We start from the raw sequence: 22,011 nt of genomic DNA, 5'->3' as shown, positions 1-22,011 counted from the left end.
TTTGCAAGTGTTACCATTTCATCCCTTGTAAAGCAGCTGCTCTTCCACAGGTGTTAAGGCTTACTCTTCAATTATTCCATGAGTTTTGTTGGTCAGCAGGAATTCTGATCCTGCAACTTCCCTCCTTCCATCATTACAGGGTAGGAAACAGTTTTTACATCTTTCTGCTCAAATATTCCAACCAAATGTTTACCTGTTCTAAAGTCATTGATTCCGATAGGTTAGCAGGCCTCTTTACACAGCATAGTTGTAGGATATTAAAAACTTTCCCAAACCTAACTTATAATTACCTTATAACCTCAAAAACGAGTACCAAAATCACTATCTGAAATTTGCATCTTTCCAAGGACTCTGAGCTAGATTTCAACAAAATACTGGTTGAAATGATGTTAACAGACCAGTTTCAGAGGACAGCTCTTCTGCTTTACCTTCGAGTACACCTTCCTCCCAGAGATACCTGGAGCAAAATCCTTGATATTACTTCCAGTGGCAGGCTTTTAGGTGTAGGAGTGAAAAGTACTTCTTGGAGAAACCAATTTAGAAGAAGCACAGAACTCTCTCTTTTCTTTCTTAAAATCTTTACTTTTGAGACAGGATGTAAGTGTTACAGACACACATGGAAAAGCAATACATGATCACTGTTGAAAGCGAAGACAATCTCGTCAGAAAGTTTTTATGCCTGTCAGCTATGCTGAAGCTGAGTATGACATGCTGCAGGGCTCAAAGGAATGGTAATTAGTATTCCTCTCCTTCTTCCTCTCCCTCTCCCTCAACAGAATCCACACCAACCTCCTCATAATCCTTCTCAAGGGCAGCCATGTCCTCACGGGCCTCAGAAAACTCTCCTTCCTCCATGCCCTCACCCACGTACCAGTGAACAAAGGCACGCTTGGCATACATCAGGTCAAACTTGTGGTCCAGGCGAGCCCAGGCCTCAGCGATGGCTGTGGTGTTGCTCAGCATGCACACAGCTCGCTGTACTTTGGCCAGGTCTCCACCAGGTACCACAGTGGGAGGCTGGTAATTAATGCCAACCTTGAAGCCAGTGGGGCACCAGTCCACAAACTGGATGCTGCGCTTGGTCTTGATGGTGGCAATGGCAGCATTGACATCTTTGGGAACCACGTCACCACGGTACAACAGGCAGCAGGCCATGTATTTACCATGGCGAGGGTCACATTTCACCATCTGGTTGGCTGGCTCAAAGCAAGCATTGGTGATCTCTGCTACAGAGAGCTGTTCATGGTAGGCTTTCTCAGCAGAGATGACAGGGGCGTATGTGGCCAGAGGGAAATGGATGCGGGGATAGGGCACCAGGTTGGTCTGGAACTCTGTTAGATCCACATTCAGGGCTCCATCAAATCTCAGGGAAGCCGTGATGGAGGACACTATCTGGCTAATAAGGCGGTTAAGATTTGTGTAGGTTGGGCGCTCAATGTCGAGGTTTCTACGACAGATGTCATAGATGGCCTCATTGTCTACCATGAAGGCACAATCAGAGTGCTCCAGGGTGGTGTGGGTGGTGAGGATGGAGTTGTAGGGCTCAACGACAGCTGTGGAAACCTGGGGGGCTGGGTAAATGGAGAACTCCAGCTTGGACTTCTTGCCATAATCGACAGAGAGACGTTCCATCAGCAGGGAGGTGAACCCAGAACCGGTTCCCCCACCAAAGCTGTGGAAAACCAGGAAGCCCTGAAGACCCGTGCACTGGTCAGCCTGTTAAAAAGGAGGAATAGAGAAAACATAGTTATTGCTTTGTGATGTCATCATAGTAAAGATTTTCACTTTTCATATTAATTCCAAAGAATTAGATTGCATTGACAGAAACTTTTGAAATGTAGACCTTCCTTAAATTACTCATTTCTTTATTAAAAATATCTTCATGAATATTTATCAAAAGACATCAAATAGTCCATATTTTAATTGAACTTTTAAAAAACTATAAAGGAATAATTAACCTCACTATTGCATTTCAGTTGTGTTTGAAAAAAAAAAAGCATATTTCAAAATCTCCCTTAGGTTCATCAATTTACTTTATTCTTGAGAATAAACATACCAGTTTCCGAATTCGGTCCAAGACGAGGTCAATGATCTCCTTGCCAATGGTGTAGTGACCTCGGGCATAGTTATTGGCAGCATCTTCTTTGCCTGTGATGAGCTGCTCAGGGTGGAAGAGCTGGCGGTAGGTACCAGTGCGAACCTCATCTGGAAAAGGAAAATGAAGCAGCCACCCATCACTAACAACTCACATAGGTCTGCTCCACCCCAGGGTATCAGTGGGGCCCACAGGACACACCTCCTGTCCCAGACCCCCAGGATTCTCATTGAAGCTACTGAAGCCAACTCACCAATGACTGTGGGTTCCAGGTCTACAAACACTGCCCTGGGCACATGCTTGCCAGCGCCCGTCTCACTGAAGAAGGTGTTGAAGGAGTCGTCTCCTCCCCCAATAGTCTTGTCACTTGGCATCTGGCCATCAGGCTGGATGCCATGTTCCAGGCAGTAGAGCTCCCAGCAGGCATTGCCGATCTGGACACCAGCCTGGCCAACGTGGATGGAGATGCACTCACGCTGTGGGAGAGAGAAAAAAAACGCATTAACACACACACACAAAACCCACAAGACATTTAACAAAAATGCTAAATGTTTACGGAAACCTAATCTTAAATTTCCTTTTAAAATGGAATGCTTTTTAAAAAAATCTAGGGTATATAAAAAAAAAAAAAAAAAAAAATCTAGGGTAGGTGGGCTATACTTCTGATGTACATTGCTTTTAATTTCCTTTCACTGTGTAAATCGGGAAGGCCTCTTTTTAGACCAAGAGCAGAGCTTAGTCATTGCTTCCTCCTTTAAGCATCAAGATAAAGAGGTCATCCATCTAGCGCCCAGGGCCCAGAATGCCATTTTAGAGTAGGTGGCCAGATTTCCGGGCAGCTCCCAGCACAGGAAGCACGTGGCCAGAGCAGTGCAGAGGAAATGCCTGGCCGCAGGGACGAGGGGTGGGGCTCTGCGGCAAAGGATGAATGAGCAATTCAGGGCGCGCGCCCGCGCCCCTCTGCGGTTCGCGGAGTCGCGCAGCTGCAGAAGCTCTTAAAAGCCACGTCTGCAGAAGCTCAGCCATGGCCAACCATCTTCGCTTCGTGCAGGCGGGAAGCTCAGTTCAGTACCTCCATATCTGTCACGACGCAGCAGGGGATTATCGGAAACCCAGATCCGATTTCTATTACCTCAAAACCCCCCACCGCCACCACCTGCTCCCACACGCACTCCTAACGCAGCGGAGGGCAGGAAGAAACAGATGGCCTCTACAGGCTGCTGAGAGTTAGCTGTCCTAAGATATTGGTGCAGTGCAGCACATCGATAAGGAGTCCTTCTCCACATTCACCTTACTCTTTATTTTTTTAACGAGAACCCAGGGTAACAGGAGATAGGCCCTCCAGTCATGGACCTGCAGCGCCCAAGCGCGCATGCGCATACTGCAGTGGCGGGCTCCCGGCCACTCCCAGGCGGGAAGGTAACGGTCGCGCGTGCGCAGTTCCTTCCCGCCTCCGGTTTTCGTGCTGAGGAGGAAGTGAGGGAGGGGAGAGCGCGCGCGCGCGCTCGCTAAAGCCTGGGGAGAATCTAAGGGGCGGGGGGGGATGGGAATGCGCGGGAAAAGACTGCAGGGTCTTGGGGGCGCCTAACCCAGAAGCTAGGACTAAATGAGAGCGCCAACCATGGTGAAGGAGAACCAGTGTCCCGCCATCCTATTCTACAGTCCCAGAAGAAAAGGCGGTGGCGCCCTTCCTCCTGGGCCCCAGCCTTTCTCCATAAATCGAGGTCTATCTACTCTCACCCTCGGCTTCCTCCTCGCTCTTCGCCCTCCTAGTGGACAGCGGTGGGGCCAGCCCTCTCCAGCTAGAAACCCTTGGTGCTCCCCCGGCTCGTTTTCCCTAGCGAAGTCGACGGTCCACTCACCATGGTGGCTACGGGTCAGCAGGCGCAGGCAACAGGAGTAGACACGGGTCCCGGTTACCGTCCCCGACAAGCTAAGAGTCGAGGTAAGTAACGCACTGGAGCGGGGGCGGTGCGGGAGCCACTTAAGTAGCGGTCCGGGGAGGGGCGGGCAGGCAAAGGCGGTGCCAGGGCCGCAGGCCCCTCCTCCGCCCGAGAGCACCCACTAGGCGCCCGGCTCAGCCGCCGCAGAGGCGGGCTCCTGGCCCCGAGCCACCTCCCCGCGCCGGCCGTGCGGGGCGGGGTCCGCCGCGCCTGCGGACCGCGAGCTCCGGTGCTGCAGTCTTTGGCGCATGGCTGCCGGGGCCTGGGCGGGGGTGAGGATGGGGGTGGGGCGCAGGTTTGGAAGAAACCAACTTGGGGATGAGGGCTCGATTGCCGTTATTTTGGGCGAATCCTAAGATTTAAGAAGTCTGCACAGTGTTAAAGATGAAGCACCATGAAATGCAGAAACTTCTGGTCCAGATAGCTCAGCTGATTATTTCCACCTTGTCATCATTTGTCGATGAGTTTTGTTTTTCTCTTCCCAGTTTCTTTAAAATGGCAGTACAGAATGCATTTACCTGATCTTGTGGAGGAGCAAGGTTTAGAAAAAATTGAATAGTTTTACTTGGTTTACTTGTTCTTTAAACTAAAGGCCCCAAATAGTATTTAAGTCATTTAAAGAGTAAGCACCTAAGCACTGAAGAACTGAGCTATTAAAAGGGTAGTGTAGGCCCCATTTTTAGTCGGAAACCAACCAACTTTATGAAACAGCTCTAGGGCCTTTTAGAACGGGAGATTTAAAGACACGTTTCAAATTGGGTAGCCGAATTGAAGAAGTGAGGACAGAAACTTGGGGAGAGAGGAAATTGTTTGATTATCAAAGATGTTAGGAGGTAGAGATTGCTTGGGCTAGAGTTGTTTTTTTGTGTTTTTTTTTCCGGGGGCGCGGCGCGTTGCTGCGGTGGGTCATCCTTGCTGTATATGGGTTTACTTTAGTTGCGGTGATGGGAGGCTTCTCATTGCGGTGGCTTCTCTTGGGGACTGCGGGCTCTAAGGCGTGAGGGCTTTAGTAGTTGTGGCTTTAGGGATCTGGGGAGTTGGGGGACTCAGTAATTACTGGCAATTGGGCTCAGCCACTCTGAGGAATGTGCGATCTTCCCAGACCAGGGATCAAACTCATGTCCCCTGCATTGGCGGACAGTTCTTAACCACTGAATCGCCAGGGAAACCCTAGTTTTGTTAAACTCTTCTTTTTTTAGACATACAATGTAATTGACATACAATGTTACATTACTTTCAAGTGTACAGCATTGTGATTTTACGTTTATATACATTGCCACTCTTAAAACAACCAGTTGTTTAACCAGCAAGATGGATTTATTTAGGAACAGAAGAGAATCACAATTTGGGACAGGCAAGTTTATGGGGAGTCAGGCAAATCCAGAGAACAAAGGAGAGTGCTTTTATTCGCTTTTAGGAGGAAACTGTAGGGGGGACTGTTTGAAGAAAACTTCATGGAGAAGAATGAGAGTTCAAGATTGCTGCCATTTCTCGCTGGCTATAAGTGGTGATTAGAGTGTAGTTGCTGGGGCAGAGTGGGATCTACCTTCCTTTTTTTAAAAGCAGGAGATGAAGTACCTGTGTTAAAATGTCCTCTCTCATACCAGAAGAAAAGTAAGATTCTTATCTTCCTTCTCCCTGCTGGTTATGCAGACTGCAACTGGTGCTACGTGTACTGAGAGTCCTTCCTTCAGGGCTTCCTGACTCCATTTAAAATGAGGTTTCCTTTATTTATGTTCACATTTACCTCTTTTGATCAAGATCTTTCCTCAAAAGCATTGCTGATCAATGCAGATGTAATGTAAAGAAGGCTTAGTATTATTTCTTATTTGAAAGTGCTTCCCATGTAATTTAACATATCAAATAAACCTAATTACTGTAATATCTTTCTTTTTATAAGGAGGGAGAACAGATCCTTTGAGATGCTCCAGAGCCCCTCTGGAAAAATGCCAGTTTAAAAAAAAAAAAAGAAAAATGCCTGTTAGTCTAAGGTCAAAAAATCTTTGTTTAGAATTTGATTTTGGTAATGTTTGTCAAAAATATCAGAAGGTTCAGACACTTAACTAAATAGGATCACAGATAATTATGAAATAATATTTAAATATTCATTTTACCCAAGTATTAAAAAGATTTCAAAAGCAATTATAGAAGATTGCATAGCTGCAAGAAGCTTTAGCTCTTTTACAAATTGATTTTGGCAAGGGATCTTCTACAGCAGTCTGTATTTTTAAGAGTATCTTTTCCCCCTCATAAGTCCAGTTTTAGTACAAATATTGTCTTCTCAAAAACTTATAAAGCTTATCTAGAGAAGAAATGATGCAAGGCAGTTGTTACAGAGTAACTTCAGGTTTATTCTTGGAGGAGAGCATATTTACCTATATTTGTTTGTGAAGTCGCTTCAGTCGTGTCTGACTCTTTGTGACAGTATGGACTTTAGCCCACCACGCTCCTCTGTCCAGGGTATTCTCCAAGCAAGAATACTGGAGTGGGTTGCCATACCTTTCTTCCTCACCCAGGGATCTTCCTGACCCAGGGATGGAACCCTTGTCTCTTACATCTGCATTGGCAGGTGGGTTCTTTACCACTAGAGCCTCCTGGGAAGCCCCATAGGTAAATATGCATTACATTAAATGATTATAAACTCCTACATAATATAGTTAAAATAAGTCATATGCTTTTTGGAAATTACAGTGTAGTTTCATTCTGAAAGGGCTCTGCTATACTGGGAATGATAGAACAGGGAGGGGCAACAGGATTCCCATGTTATTGCTAGAAAGGGTTGCTCTAATATGAGTAGGAAGAATAAAAGTTTGAAAGGTAGTACAACAACTTCTAAACTGATGGCAGATTTACAAATATCTGGGAAGCTACCAGCAGAGTTCATTAGCCTTGCAGATAGTTGTAAGAAATGGAAGATGTTCTTTTAAAGGACTGCTGCTTGGCTGTAAGTCTGAAAAGACAAGGCAACAAAGTGTGAGCCTACCAGAGAGTGACTACAGTCTTGAGTTGTCATCTGCATATGTATAAGGCAGCAAGGGTCGTGGTTCTTGTTTTGGCCTTTTCAACTGGCTACATAGACCCTTTTTGTTGCTTAATTTACTGTGGCATAAGAACAGCAACCTTCAAATGAGTTGGATGATTTCACAGTAAGAAATGAAGTGTATTTGTGGCCCAGCACGTACTTACATATATAAAACCAAATAAGTAACTAAAATAAAAGTGTAATAAGCGGACATGTATTTCCTATTTTTAGTATATGCCATGCATGTATTCTAGTTTGCATTTTATGAAATTATTCTCTTTATAAATAATAAGTATAAATCTATCTATAAATTATAGATAAATTGAAGACACATAGTGTCCATTTGTCTATACAGATAAATATAGATAATATATATATTTTATATTTAAATACATGGTAATCATAATTCACCAATGTCCCAGAATCACAGTCTGAAAAAATAAGGAAATTGCAGTAAATCCTCCCACAGTGGTAGGAGAACACTTTCATGGGCATTCCACTGTTTCTTAGCTTCCAAAGGGGTGCTTGTTGCTTTGCCTTCATTTTCTCAGTATCAGTCCACATAGTTTGTGCAGTTGATTTATGCTTATTACTCTAAATGTTTGACACTTTCTCTTTGGTTAATTTTGTATTCTCAGTTCTTTTTCTGGCCTTTTACTGTTTGTAATCTTTGCTTCCCAGTGAAAACTAGAAACTAGCAGACAATTGTGAACTGTTTATCAATATGAGTATCCTGCAGTAGATTAGCAAACTTACAAACACACTTATAATTTTTATTTATTTATTTGTGGCTGTACTAGGTCTTCTTTGGTGTGTGCAGGCTTTCTCTCTAGTTGCAGTGCAAGAGCTTCTAACTGTGTTAGCTTCTCTTGTTGTGGAGCGCAGGCTCTAGGGCGCATGGGCTTCAGTAGTTGCGGCTTGCAGGCTCTAAAGTGCAAGCTCAGTGGTTAATTGCCTTGTGGCAGGTGACCTGAACTGGGGATCACGTTCTATCCCCTGCATTGGCAGGCAGATTCTTAACCACTTGACACCAGGGATGTCCATATATACATTTGTAAATGCTTCCTCATAATAAAATTTTTCAGTGTGGCATAAAACATTTGTTAATGGACCTAAATATTTTTTGTCTCTGTAAAAATTAAAAAACCAAAAGTAGATACATTTATTTATGTATGCCATTTAATATTTATTTTAGTTGGAAATTATTTAGATGATTTAGATGTTCAATGGAAATCCATTATTTTGTTTAGCTCAGTATAAACTTTTATTTTCATGTAAAATAAGTTGTTTTTAACAGTGATGCTTGGATTAGATGTTAAACAGATAATCATCATCTTAGGTTTTTGTTTTGCCTTTTGCTGTTGACAAATTCTGTAACAGAAATAGCATGAGGAGGAGAAGGGGACGACAGAGGATGAGATGGTTGGATGGCATCACCAACTCGATGGACATGAGTTTGACAGTCTCCGGGAGTTGGTGATGTACAGGGAAGTCTGGCGTGCTGCAGTCCATGGGGTCGCAGAGTTGAACACGGCTGATCAACTGAACTGAACTGAACAAAAGCAGTAAAACATAGACTGTAAAAATTCATAATTCATATTGAATGATTTTCTTATTCTGATTTGGTAAAAACTTTATCAAATCAGAATAAGAAAAAATATATATACATAAATTTTTTTTGCTACTACATGAGGCATTTGGGGTCCTAGGTCCTCAACTAAGGATTGAACCTGTGCTCCCTGCAGTGGAAGCACAGAGTCCCAACCACTGGACCACCAGGGAAGTCCCTCTAATAATTATTCTTGTAGTCATAAACCTTTAAAATGGTTTTCAAGTCAAAATCCAAATTTGTACACATGTCCCAAACAGGGTCATAGGAGACAGGAGTATATTTGAATATTGTCTCACTTTTCTTAAAAGAAGATGGAAAATAATTACCTTGACTGGAAAGATGAGTGTTAGCGAACCATACTGCTGAACTCCGTTTTGCTGTCTGCTCTGGATGAAAGCCATTTGAAAGCAGACACCTCCTCCCTCCTAGCTTTGCAGAACCTTAAAGCGTTCACTGCAGAATATTTCTCCTGCGGGCCCATATGTTTCCCCAGATACCTTTCTAAAATCATTAGCTTTGCTAACCTTTTAATCTGTGAATTCCCCTGCTGTGAATGAGGAAATATATGAATCTTTTTTTTTTTTTTAAGATCTCTGATAATACCTTAGATTTCAGAGAGTAGCAGAGCCCTAAGAGACCTTTAAATATAATCTAGTCTGGTATCTTTATGCCAGAAAAATGTTGAATAATGTTAAGGCGGTTTATATTGCTACCTTTTTAGTATCTGAGAGGAAAGGCTGACTTTTTTTTTTCTTCTTTTTCACTCATACTAAATTTCAGTTCAGTTCTGTCGCACAGTCATATCCAACTCTTTGCAACCCCATGGATTACAGCACGCCAGGCTTCCCTGTCCATCACCAACTCCTGAGCTTGCTCAAACTCATGTCCATCGAGTCGGTGATGCCATCCAACCACCTCAACCTCTGTCATCCCCTTCTCTTCCTGCCTTCAATCTTTCCCAGCATCAGGGTCTTTCCCAATGAGTCAGTTCTTCACATCAGGTAGCCAAATATCAGAACTTCAGCTTTAGCATCAGTCCTTCCAATGAATATTCAGGACTGATCTCCTTTAGGATGGACTGGTTTGATCTCTTTGAAGTCCAAGGCACTCTCAAGAATCTTCTCCAACACCACAGTTCAAAAGCATCAGTTCTTCAGCACTCAGCTTTCTCTATGATCCAACTCTCACATCCATACATGACTCCTGGAAAAACCATAGCTTTGACTAGACAGACCTTTGTTGGCAGAGTAATGTTTCTGCTTTTAATATGCTGTCTAGGTTGGTCATAGCTTTTCTTCCAAGGAGCAAGCGTCTTTTAATTTTATGGTTGCAGTCACCATCTGCAGTGATTTTGGAGCCCCCCAAAATAAAGTCTGTCACTGTTTCCACTGTTTCCCCATCTATTTGCCATGAAGTGATGGGACCAGATGCCATGATCGTAGTTTTCTGAATGCTGAGGTTTTTTTTTTGTTTTTTTTTTTTTAAATTTCTGGCTGTGCTGGATCTTAAATGCAGTGTGCGGGCTTCTCATTATGGTGGCTTCTCTTGTTATGAAGCATGGTAGAGCCCAGGTCAGAGCTGGGCTCAGTAGTTGATGGGCTTAGTTGCTCTGTGGGACGTGGGATCTTCCCGGGCCAGGGATTGAACTTGTGTCCCCTGCATTGGCAGACTGATTCTTATCTGCTTTACCACCACAGAAGTCCCTGAATGTTGAGTTATAAGCCAGCTTTTTCACTCTCCTCTTTCACTTTCATCAAGAGGCTTTTTAGTTCTTCTTCACTTTCTGCCTTAAGGGTGGTGTCATCTGCATATTTGAGGTCATTGATATTTCTGTCAGCAATCTTGATTCCAGCTTGTGCTTCATCCAGCCCAGCATTTAGCGTGATATACTCTGCACTGAAGTTAAACAAGCGAGGTGACAATATACGGCCTTGATTTACTCCTTTCGCAATTTGGAACCAGTCTGTTGTTCCATGTCTGATTCTAACTGTTGCTTCTTGACCTGCATACAGATTTCTCAGGAGGCAGGTAAGGTGGTCTGGTATTCCCATCTCCTGAAGAATTTTCCACAGTCTGTTATGATCCACACAGTCAAAGACTTTGGAGTACATGGCTCTATTTGTTTATATTATATATAGGTATGTATACTTTGTCTATATTTAACAACTAAATAGTAGTTATCTATCACTTTAATATAAGCACAGTATTATCTACTGTCTTAACTTTTTAACTGATTTTGTAGGTCTTTTTGTCAGAGTGTTTCTGGGCCTGTGGCTATTTGGTCTGAGTCTGATATAGTGCTAAAACCCTGTGTTGCTATTTGCGTCTCCTATCTTTGCTACTTAATATCATGGCCATTTGCTACTGTTCTAACAGTCAGTAATGGGTGTTTTTTTTTTTTTTAAAGTCAGTAACGTGTTTGATAGTTCCATATTTGGTTTAGACACAAAACTTTACAAAGTATTTTGTTCATTTTACCAATCCTATAATGAAAGACAAAAATAAATAGAAACAAGTTCTAAGCATCAACTATTTTCAAATACTTGACTTTTTATTCTTTTTGTTACAATGTTATAAATTTATATATGGCATTTTGTGTATTTTTCCCCCCACAGATCAATGTATAGGGGAGAGAAAATTGACTTTGATTTCAGATAGTACTAATTTCAATTCTGACTATCAGTTAATAGTGTTATGACTTTAGACTCATTATTATCTTTCTCAAGTTTCATTTATGAATGGAAATGAGTATTACCTTTGGAGTCATTTTTTCTGTTTGGAGTTGTTGTTGTCTGTTTGTTTTGGAAATGTTTAAATCAGTGCAATAAAACAATTTTAGAGACACTGGATGTCATTAATTTGGATATCATTAGTTTATTATAAAAGGAAAACATGGAAATGATTTACATGAAAAATTTAAAAACTTCCCTGGAATTGGCAGCTTCATGTGATGCCCTTTCAATAGTAATTTATCTCAGTCTACTTATTTTCCAAGAATGTCATCATCTCTAAATAAGAAATAATCCTTACTGTCTAGAACTACTTTAGTGCCTCCATATTCTGGGGGAAGAATTATCTCTAACTTTATCTCCAACTTTCACAGGAGCTGGTTTTCTTTAGAGCCCCATCCAACAACTACTACTGTTGCTTGCAATACTTTTCCTTGAGATTTTCCTGGAAGCATAATGCCTCCTTTGGTTACAGTTTCAGTTGTGCTCATTTCAACTAAAATTGGCCAAAGAGAGGAAGAAATTTTCTAAATCCCCATGATGCCTTCACCAGCCCCCATTGTGAGTAGTACTCTGTGCCTCTGCTGCCAGGAGAGACTTGCAGTTGAAATCGCCTTTTTATCATTCTGTCATGTTCAGTTCCACTAGTAGATTCTATCAGCTTTGCCATCAAAATATGCCCATTACTTTTTATCACATCGCCTGATTTCATAGCATTTATAGAATATGAAATTACCTTGTTTGTATATTTATGTTTAAAATTTCTCCTTAATTAGAATGCAAGCTCCATGTCTGTTTTCGTGGAAATCGATTTTGATTGCTGTCTCTGAAACCACTTTTTTTCTCTTATTTGTTGCCAAGATAACTCCCCTCTTTTTTTTAAGGGTATGCATGTGCTCAATCCCAGGGATTGAGGGAACTCTGTTTCGCTTTGCCAGATGCTTGCTTTCTCAGTCTCCTTCATAACTGGACCCAGTTCTGGCCAAAGCAACATAAAGGGAAGTCTGCTAGGGTGTTTCTGGGAATGACTTTTCTCCCTGATCAAAAAAGATTGCAACTTGAGGAAAGCCCTCTTGTTTCACTCCTATCCCTTCCTTTCTGCTTTTGGAAATGTTCTGTGATGGTATGATGCCAGGAGCCAATTTAAGACCTTGAGGGCCTTAATGTAAACAGAACCAGAGATGTCAACTAGTGCTCTAACACTGTGAGGCTGCTTAGCCAATCATAAAGCCACTTTTCTTCAGATTTGTTACTACATAGTAGGTGCTTAGTATGAAATTTGTTGTTGAAATGTTGAACTTGGTGATTGACTGGACACAGGGTGTGAAGAAAACTGAGAAATGAAGGTTAATTTTCAGGTTCTTGGTTTAAGTAACTGGTTGAATGGTGGTATTTTTCAATGAGATCAGAATCCTGAAGGAAGAAGTGGGTGGGAACTGAAGAAGGGACAGAGGAGAAGTTAACAGGTTAGTGTTTGACACATTTTGAGGTTTAAGTATCTGTGGTACACGTACTTGGAGATATTCATCAGTCAGTCATATATGTAGATATGAAGAGAGGAGAGAGAGATACAGATTTGAAAAGTTTTCAACAGAAAGATGATAAATAAGCCACGAGGATGATTAAGACCAGTCAGGGGAATATGTAGAGCTAGGAGAGTCATGGTCTTTTTTTTCTTTTCTTTAATATTTATTTACTTGACTGTACCGGGCCAAAGAATTTTCTAACTAACTACTGCACAATTGCACTCATCTCACATGCTAGCAAAATAATGCTGAAAATTCTCTAAGTTAGGCTTCAACAGTATGTGAACTGAGAACTTCCAGATGTTCAAGCTGGATTTAGAAAAGGCAGAGGAACCAGAGATCAAATTGCTAGCATCCGTTGGATCATAGAAAAAGTAAGGGAATTCCAGAAAAACATCTGCTTCATTGACTACACTAAAGCCTTTGACTGTGTGGATCACAACAAACTGTGGAAAATTCTTCAGGAGATGGGAATATCAGACCACCTTACCTGCCTCCTGAGAAGTCTGTATGCAGATCAAGAAGCAACAGTTAGAACCCAGACATGGAACAACAGACTGGTTCCAAATTGGGAAAGGAATATGTCAAGGCTGTATATTGTCACCTTGCTGATTTAACTTATATGCAAAGTACATCATGTGAAATGCTGGGCTGGATGAAGCACAAACTGGAATCAAGATTGCTGGGAGAAATATCAATGACCTCAGATATGCAGAGGACACTACCCTTATGGCAGAAAGTGAAGAAGAACTAAAGAGCCTCTTGATGAAAGTGAAAGAGGAGAGTGAAAAAGCTGGCTTAAGACTCAATATTCAAAAAACAAAACTCATGGTATCTGGTCCTATCACTTCATGGCAAATAGATGGGGAAACAATGGAAACAGTGACAGACTTTATTTTGGGGCTCCAAAATCACTGCAGATGGTGACTGCATCCATGAAATTAAAAGACGCTTACTCCTTGGAAGAAAAGCTGTGACCAACCCAAATAGCAGATTAAAATGCAGAGACATTACTTTGCTGACAAAGGTCCGTCTAATCAAGGCTATGGTTTTTCCAGGAGTCATGTATGGATGTGAGAGTTGGACCATAGAGAAAGCTGAGTGCTGAAGAACTGATGCTTTTGAACTGTGGTGTTGGAGAAGATTCTTGAGAGTGCCTTGGACTTCAAAGAGATCAAACCAGTCCATCCTAAAGGAGATCAGTCCTGAATATTCATTGGAAGGACTGATGCTAAAGCTGAAGTTCTGATATTTGGCTACCTGATGTGAAGAACTGACTCATTGGAAAAGACCCTGATGCTGGGAAAGATTGAAGGCAGGAAGAGAAGGGGATGACAGAGGTTGAGGTGGTTGGATGGCATCACCGACTCGATGGACATGAGTTTGAGCAAGCTCAGGAGTTGGTGATGGACAGGGAAGCCTGCCGTGCTACAGTTAATGGGGTCACAAACAGTCGGACACGCCTGAGTGACTGAACTGAATTGGGTCTTAGTTGTGGCACATGAGATCTTTGACCACTGTTGTGGCATGCAGGATCTTTAGTAGTGGCTTTCAAACTTTTAGTTGTGATGTGTGGGATCTAGTTCCCTGACCAGGGATTGAACCTGGACACCCTGCATTGGGAATATAAAGTCTTAGCCATTGGACCAGCAGGGAAGTCCTGAGAGTTGTGGTCTTAATAGAGAACCTAACTTTAGTAGGGAATCTGAAGAATGGTCATATTTGAAGTAGAGAAAAGGGTCCTATAAAAGGAGTCTGGGAAGCAGTGATGAGAGAGGGGTAACTAGGGGACTTTCACAATCCAAGGAGAGAGTTTCAAGACAGAGAAGTGGCAAAATGTCAAATGTTGTAGAGAAGTTAAAGACTGGAAAGTATACATTGTGTGCTTGTAGAAAAGAGCGTGATTTCTGTTTTTATTTATTTATGGGATAATATGGGATAATATATATTGATTTAAATATATAGTGAGAGCATATGATGGCAGGTACTCCTTTTAAGTGTTAGGTAGTTATAATCTGGGCTTTCCACGTGGTTCAGTGGGTAAAAAATCAGCCTGCCAATGCAGGAGGCATAAGAGACACAGGTTAGATCCCTGAGTAAGGAAGATCCCCTGGAAAAAGAAATGGCAACCTACTCCAGTGTTCTTGCCTGGAACATCCCATGGCCAGAGGAGCCTGGCAGGCTACAGTCCAGGGGTAGCCCAGGGGGTCACAAATGGTCAGACACAACTAAGGTGACTGAGCACGAGGCATACAGATAAAACAATGAATAAAATGTCCTTTCTTCATGGAATTTATATTCTAAGAAAGAGATGAAATATGTTAGGTACTAATAGGTACTGTGAAGAAAAGTAAGTCTGGAAAAGAGATTGAAGTTACAGGAGTGTGCTATTTTATTTTATTTTTTTGAGGAGTTCTATTTTAGATAGAGTGATTTGAGAAGACCTCTCTGAGGAAGTAGTTATTTCAACAAAGACCTGGATGAAATAACATAGTGAGCATTTCAAGCAGAGGGAGCGTCAGGTACATAAGCTCTGATGTTAAGCGTGTACATCTTTTTTTAAGCATGGATAAAGTCAATGAGATCAGAGCAGAGTAAGTAAGGAGGAGAGTGTTATGAAATGAGGTCAGAGAAGTAGCCATGTAAATAGTCTAGATCATGTTAGGGTCTTTCATACTAGCTGCAAAAAGACTATGTTTTATTTTAAAAATCATGGGAAGCCATTACATAGCTTTGAGCAAAGATGTGACTTTTTCTGCCTTATCTTAAAAGGCTTATTCTGGTTGTTGTGAGAATTAATTATAGGGGGTTAAGAGTGGAGTAAAAATTAGGAGCTGGAAGGGAATTGCACTAATGCAGATAAAATATTGCTTGGACCAGTGGACCAGTCAGTGGGGGAGGTGGTAGAATGTGGCGGGTTTCTGGATGTATTTTCAAGGTGATGGTGACTCGATTTATTAATGTACTGGCTGAGGGTGAGAAAGAAAGAGAGACACCAATCATAACTCCAAAGGTTTGGGCCTGAGCAACACTGGGGAATACTGAAGGAGGAATAAGTATAGGGAAATGGAAGGAATCAAAAGATCAATTTTGGATGTTAAGTTTGAGATGCAGTATAGAGACAATGATTAGGCAAAAGGCTAAAGTGCAGAGAAGTCACACTGGAGATAAATTTAGGAATCATCAGAATAGAATCTGGATGAGGTCACTGAGGAAGAAAGTGTAGATTAAAAGAGGTCCCAGGACTAAATCCTGGAGCACTCCAGCTTTTAAAGATTAGAAAGAGGATCCAGTAGTTGAAAGTGACTTCTAACGGAGCTGGGATCTCCTCCTGACCTTTGTGCTCCTGGTTCTCAGGTTTTGGATCTAAACAGGAGTCTATATCTTTGGCTCTCCAACCTTTGAACTACATCACCGGCTTTTCTGGATCTCCAGTTTGCAGATGGACAGCAGAGTGAGACTTCTCAGTTTCTGTAACTAATACCTTATAAAATCTGTCTCTCTTTCTCTCTTCAACCTCATTCCCACCTCACCACCAGTTCTGTTTCTCTGGAGAATCCTCACTAAAATACGTACTCATGTGCTCAATCATCTTATTCCTCCCCTCTGTCCACTATTGATAAGCATTTGTATTACTTTGTTGTGAATTCTTTTGATGTTTCTTTATGAAAGTGCGTATTTTACCAAATGATTGATCTGTTTATTCTTATTTCATTCTGTTCTTACATACAAAAGGGTAGTAGCAAACTATTGTGCATGCTGTACTGTACCTTGCTTTATTTTAGAAAAATTTATTTTAATTTTAAGACCTGGCTGCACCAGGTCTTAGTTGCAGCATGCAGGATCTTTAGTTGTCACCTGTTAGATCTAGTTCCTTGACCAAGGATCAAAACCAGGCCACCTGCATTGGGAGCTCAGGGTGTTAGCCACTGGACCACCAGGCAAGTTCCCTCTACTTTGTTTTTTTTCACTCGTCAATATATGCTAGATATCTTTTCCTATCAACACCTGGTGAGTATTCTCATTATTTTTATTTTTCATCTACAGAATATTCTGTTGTCATAGGTGTATTTTGATTTAGTAATATTTTGAAAGCAAGGTCTTTATTTGCAGGAACTAGGTTTTGTTAAGGTTTTGTGTATTTGAAAGAACTAGAGTAGCAGGACTTCATATTTAAAGTTCCTGCCAGGATCCTCGAAAATGTGAAGAATGCATGATGATGAAAAGAATCATTATCTCTCCAAAAAGAAGAAAGAATTCAACCAACAGATAGGAAGTGGTGAATCTAAGGCAGAATGATTAATGTTTACCTGCTTATGGATTCCTGTGATAAGATCTAGCATTCTTATATCTTACTCCACTGGGCCTTGACCCTGGCTGTTGAGGTGAGGGTAGATTAGCTGGTTGAGGAGATGTTCTAAGCAGATAAAATTTGTGTTTCACTTTCTAGGGTATAGCATGGAGAACTGCAAGTCTCTTAAAGAAGTACAACATAGTGCCTGAGCAGGGAAGTAGCCACAGCTGAGGGAAGTGCCTAGGCAGACTAAAAGCAACCTTACAAATTGCTTCCCCATATCCCACCATGATGGGCAAAGCAGCTGAGAGATCCCAAGTACCCAATGGGGTGTGGAAGTTCTGAGATGGTTGGCAATCTGAAAGAGACTTCAAACTGGCGTAAAAAGGCCTTAGACTAGAGGTCAAGGCAGGAACCCAAGATATCAGCACAGGAAGTCTAAAGACAGATGTGCTAAACTACAATTCAGCAAAGGCCAGCAAGGCCAGAACACAGTACAGGGGTCAGATTCCCTTCCTTGAATTTAAGAATAATACCCAAGCCCCTCTAGGAACTTAAATCATTTTAGAGAAAATAAGAGAAAGAGAGGATATAAGAGTTTAAGTCTTGATTTTGACCAAATATTCACTCAAACGAGACTATTCTAAATAGGAAGTAACTGATTTATCTTAAAAGTAGTATTTAAGTTTTTTTCAGTTGGTGGGGGTTTGTGAGATGATAAATTTCAGTTATAGAGAAGGAAAATACAGATGAACAAAAGAAAAAGAAAGAAAGAAAGACTAACGGGTGTTTGGCAGAGATGTGGGAGCATTTTAAAATTTTATGTGGAAAATCAACCAAAAAAGGAGGCAGTTATGTAATTCTGCAGAATAAAAATTTGTGTGAGGAAGGAAGCATGATTATAATGCACTATTTGCTTCAGCAATGAGTAATACTTAAATAATCATAGTAACATAAACACCAGCTTGTTTAAATTGAAATTTTGTCAATGAGATAATAGCCAGGAAGCAAAATGTGACAAGTATAAAAGAACTAAGTTTTCAACCAGAATGGTGAAAGATAAAAAATGTCTAAAAGTGAAAAATCAAGACATTCCAGCATAGGCATATTATTTAGAAATAAACAGGTTAGTTCCAAAGGAAATAGTTAGTTGAATTGGGAGTAATTGCCTCTGGTGAAAAGGTTAGAGGAGGAATGAAGAAGGAAAGCTGTTGTTTTAAAATAATAGTACTTAAAAAATAAAAAAATAAATAAAAAATAAAATAATAGTACTTGATTTGTGGTTTTCATAAATTTTTTAATGAAATATAACATGTATATAACAACCTAAATACAGAAAATGGGGCAGCTTGTAAAAGTATAGCTTGAAAAATTAACCAAAGTGAAAAAAAAAAATTAACCAAAGTGAACAAACCTGTGTAAATTGGAGTTGAGATGAAGAATATTTCATTTTTAAACTATATACATGTATTCTTTGATAAATCTTTAAAGTTAATAGTAGTAAAGAGCTAAGATATCATAGTAAATAGTAGATATCATAGTAAATAGTAAAGAGCTAAGGTACCAGCCAAGTAATGCTCAAAATTCTCCATGGTAGGCTTCAACAGTACGTGAACTGAGAACTTCCAGATGTTCAAGTTGGATTTAGAAAAGGCAAAGGAACCAGAGATCAAATTGCCAGCATCCATTGGATCATAGAAAAAGTAAGGGAATTCCAGAAAAACATCTACTTCTGCTTCATTGACTACACTAAAGCCTTTGACTGTGTGGATCACAACAAACTATGGAAAATTCTTCAGGAGATGGGAATACCAGACCACCTTACCTGCCTCCTGAGAAGTCTGTATGCAGATCAAGAAGCAACAGTTAGAACCCAGACATGGAACAACAGACTGGTTCCAAATTGGGAAAGGAATATGTCAAGGCTGTATATTGTCACCTTGCTGATTTAACTTATATGCAAAGTACATCATGTGAAATGCTGGGCTGGATGAAGCACAAGCTGGAATCAAGATTGCTGGGAGAAATATCAATGACCTCAGATATGCAGAGGACACTACCCTTATGGCAGAAAGTGAAGAAGAACTAAAGAGCCTCTTGATGAAAGTGAAAGAGGAGAGTGAAAAAAGCTGGCTTAAAACTCAATATTCAAAAAACAAAACTCATGGTATCTGGTCCTATCACTTCATGGCAAGTAGATGAAGGAAAAATGGAAACAGTGACAGACTTAATATTTTGGGGCTCCAAAATCCATGAAATTAAAAGACGCTTGCTCCTTGGAAGAAAAGCTATGACCAACCTAGATAGTAGATTAAAAAGCAGAGACATTACTTTCCAACAAATATAAGGTCCATCTAGTCAAAGCTATGGTTTTTCCAGTAGTCATGTATGGATGTGAGAATTGGACTATAAAGAAAGCTGAGCGCCAAAGAATTGATGCTTTTGAACTGTGGTGTTGGAGAAGACTCTTGAGAGTCCCTTGGACTGCAAGGAGATCCAACCAGTGTATCCTAAAGGAAGTCAGTCCTGAATATTCATTGGAAGGACTGGTGCTGAAGCTGAAGCTTCAATACTTTGGCCACCTGATGCGAAGAACTGACTCATTGGAAAAGACCCTGATGCTGGGAAAGATCGAAGGCAACTGGAGAAGGGGACGGCAGAGGATGAGATGGTTGGATGGCGTCACCGACTTGATGGACATGAGTTTGAGCAAGCTCCTGGAGTTGGTGATGGACAGGGAAGCCTGGTGTGCTACAGTGCTTGGGATCACAAAGAGTTAGACATGACTGAGGGACTGAACTGAACTGAGAATAAAGCTAGTAAGATCATCTTACTAGCTTATTTGATTAATGCAGGTATAAATTATAACAAAAATCAGTTTTATATAACTGATATATATAACTGATAATTTCGTTGTAACATAACGAGAATCAGGTATAATGAAGATCAGTTAATGGACATATTTGTGACTCTCCTTTTTAATTCTCTAGATCATATTGTAAAAGTTTTGCTATTATCCCAAGTCTTGAATGGTAAAGATAGACTAGTAGCATAATAGTTTCAAACACACACTTGCAAAATCATTGTCTCTTTTTGTGATCTGTCAAAAAAATTGTTATATCAGAGAAAATCTAAACACAGAGAACAGAACATAGCCAAATTTAATCTTAACTAAGTCCTTCACCTTATCTGGAATAGCCAGATTAAAAAATCTGTAGTTTTCTGAGTAATAAATATTCTTATCCTTCAGTTTTATAACAGAAAGGCAATTTATAGCACAAATGTAGTGCCTACATAAGTGACCTCAAGCCTTGGAAGGATGAAGAAGTTTGCTCTAAAAGAGCACACCCCCTGGAAGTACTTTGTCTCATGATGTCACTGTTCCCCATGTTGTATAAAATAGTCCACCGAGACTTTTATTCCTCCTATATTAGAAAAAAAAATCTGGTAAGATGCCATCTCTGAATATATGCTGTTTGTCTAGTGCATGCCTAGATGACATGTGCACATACATACACGGAATCTTTTGTGATTTTGATTGGAATTGTATTGAATCTGTAGATTGATTTGACAAGACTTCTCTGGTGGCTCAGATGGTAAAGAATTCACCTGCAATGCAGGAGACCTGAGCTCGACCCTGAGTCAGGAAGATCCCCTTGAGAAGGGAATGGCTACCCACTTCAGTATTCTTGCCTGGAGAATTTGATGAATTGAGGAGCGTGGTGGACTGCAGTCTGTGGGCTCTCGAAGATTCAGATACACGACTGAGTGACTAACACTTTCACTTTTCATATAGTATGATGTGACCCTTCTACTCACAGGCTAAGTATATAATTCCATGTATTTAAGTGTGTTTTAGTGTCTTTCAATAAAGTTTTATTAAATATGTCTTGTGTATTTTGTAATATTATCCCTAGGCACTTTTATATGTTTTTTGATACTGTTATGAACAATATCCTTTGTAAAGTTAAAATTTCTAATTTTTTTTGATATATAAAAATGTAGTTGACTTTTATATCCAGTAAGTTATAGTGTTTTTTAAAGTATTGCCATCTGTTCTCTTTTCTCTTCTGGAACTACCATTATTTGCTTATTAGGTCTCCTGGATCTATCCTCTAAGTCTTGTGTTTTCTATCATGATTTCTGTTTATATTTCAGTTCTTTGCTTTGTGATAGTTCTGCTTAATTTTCCAGCCACAATTCAGATCTCAAAAGTAAACATTCTATCCTTTAATTCATCTGCAAGTTGTTTTCTTGAACAACCATAGCTTTTCTTTCTATAAATTCTTTACTTTTACCTGTTCTCATATATCCTTAAAGGTCAGCTCATTACACATTAGGATTTACATTCTTATTTACCCTTTTTATTGCTAAATTTCTTCTTGCATATCTGTGCTTTCATTTAGGATTATTTTTCTTTTGCTTGAAGAATTCCCTTTAGTATTCCTTTAATACAAGTATGCCAAGTGGTGAGTTCTCTTCAGTTTTTGTTTGTCTGAAGATATATTTAATTTTTCTTTTTACTTTATTTTTGAAAGGTATTTTTTATTGAGTTTAGAGTTCTAGCTTGGCACTTATTATCTTACAACACAGTGTGTCATTCCATTATCTTTGACTTTCATCACTATTGAGAAGCCAACTGATAGTCAACTGTTGTTCCTTTGAAGATGTGTCTCACTCCTAACTGCTCCTCTCCATTTTTTAAAGATTTTTTCTTTATCTTTGGTTTCACAACTACATTATGATATACCTAACTATGCTTTTCTTTGTATTTATCCTGCTTGATTTCA

The 22,011-nt window shown here is 40.5% G+C and overlaps 1 protein-coding gene and 1 pseudogene across 1 annotated transcript; both read right to left on the bottom strand.

Moving 5' to 3' along the window:
- Positions 1-561: 561 nt before the first annotated feature.
- Positions 562-4,116, bottom strand: LOC133045981 (tubulin alpha-1B chain). Its single transcript, XM_061128688.1, has 4 exons — positions 3,958-4,116; positions 2,349-2,571; positions 2,057-2,205; positions 562-1,716 (listed from the first exon to the last, which is right to left on the bottom strand). The coding sequence occupies exons 1-4, from the start codon at positions 3,958-3,960 to the stop codon at positions 736-738; spliced, it is 1,356 nt and encodes a 451-aa protein (XP_060984671.1). The 5' UTR covers positions 3,961-4,116; the 3' UTR covers positions 562-735.
- A 7,530-nt stretch (positions 4,117-11,646) lies between these two features.
- On the bottom strand, positions 11,647-12,026 carry LOC133042942 (10 kDa heat shock protein, mitochondrial-like; annotated as a pseudogene).
- Between the last annotated feature and the right edge of the window lie 9,985 nt (positions 12,027-22,011).

Source organism: Dama dama, chromosome 3, assembly GCF_033118175.1.
Source record: "Dama dama isolate Ldn47 chromosome 3, ASM3311817v1, whole genome shotgun sequence".
In the NCBI taxonomy this organism is placed as follows: domain Eukaryota; kingdom Metazoa; phylum Chordata; class Mammalia; order Artiodactyla; family Cervidae; genus Dama; species Dama dama.
The sequence above is the reverse complement of the archived record's forward strand: the minus strand, read 5'-3'. Positions and strand labels throughout refer to the sequence as shown.

Bases quoted from the DNA above. Each gene is read 5' to 3' on its own strand.
- LOC133045981 (XM_061128688.1), bottom strand. The intron at 2,206-2,348 runs GTGAGTTGGCTT...TTCCTTTTCCAG, and splicing joins CCTGGAACCCACAGTCATTG to ATGAGGTTCGCACTGGTACC. The intron at 1,717-2,056 runs GTATGTTTATTC...CCTTTTTAACAG, and splicing joins TGGACCGAATTCGGAAACTG to GCTGACCAGTGCACGGGTCT.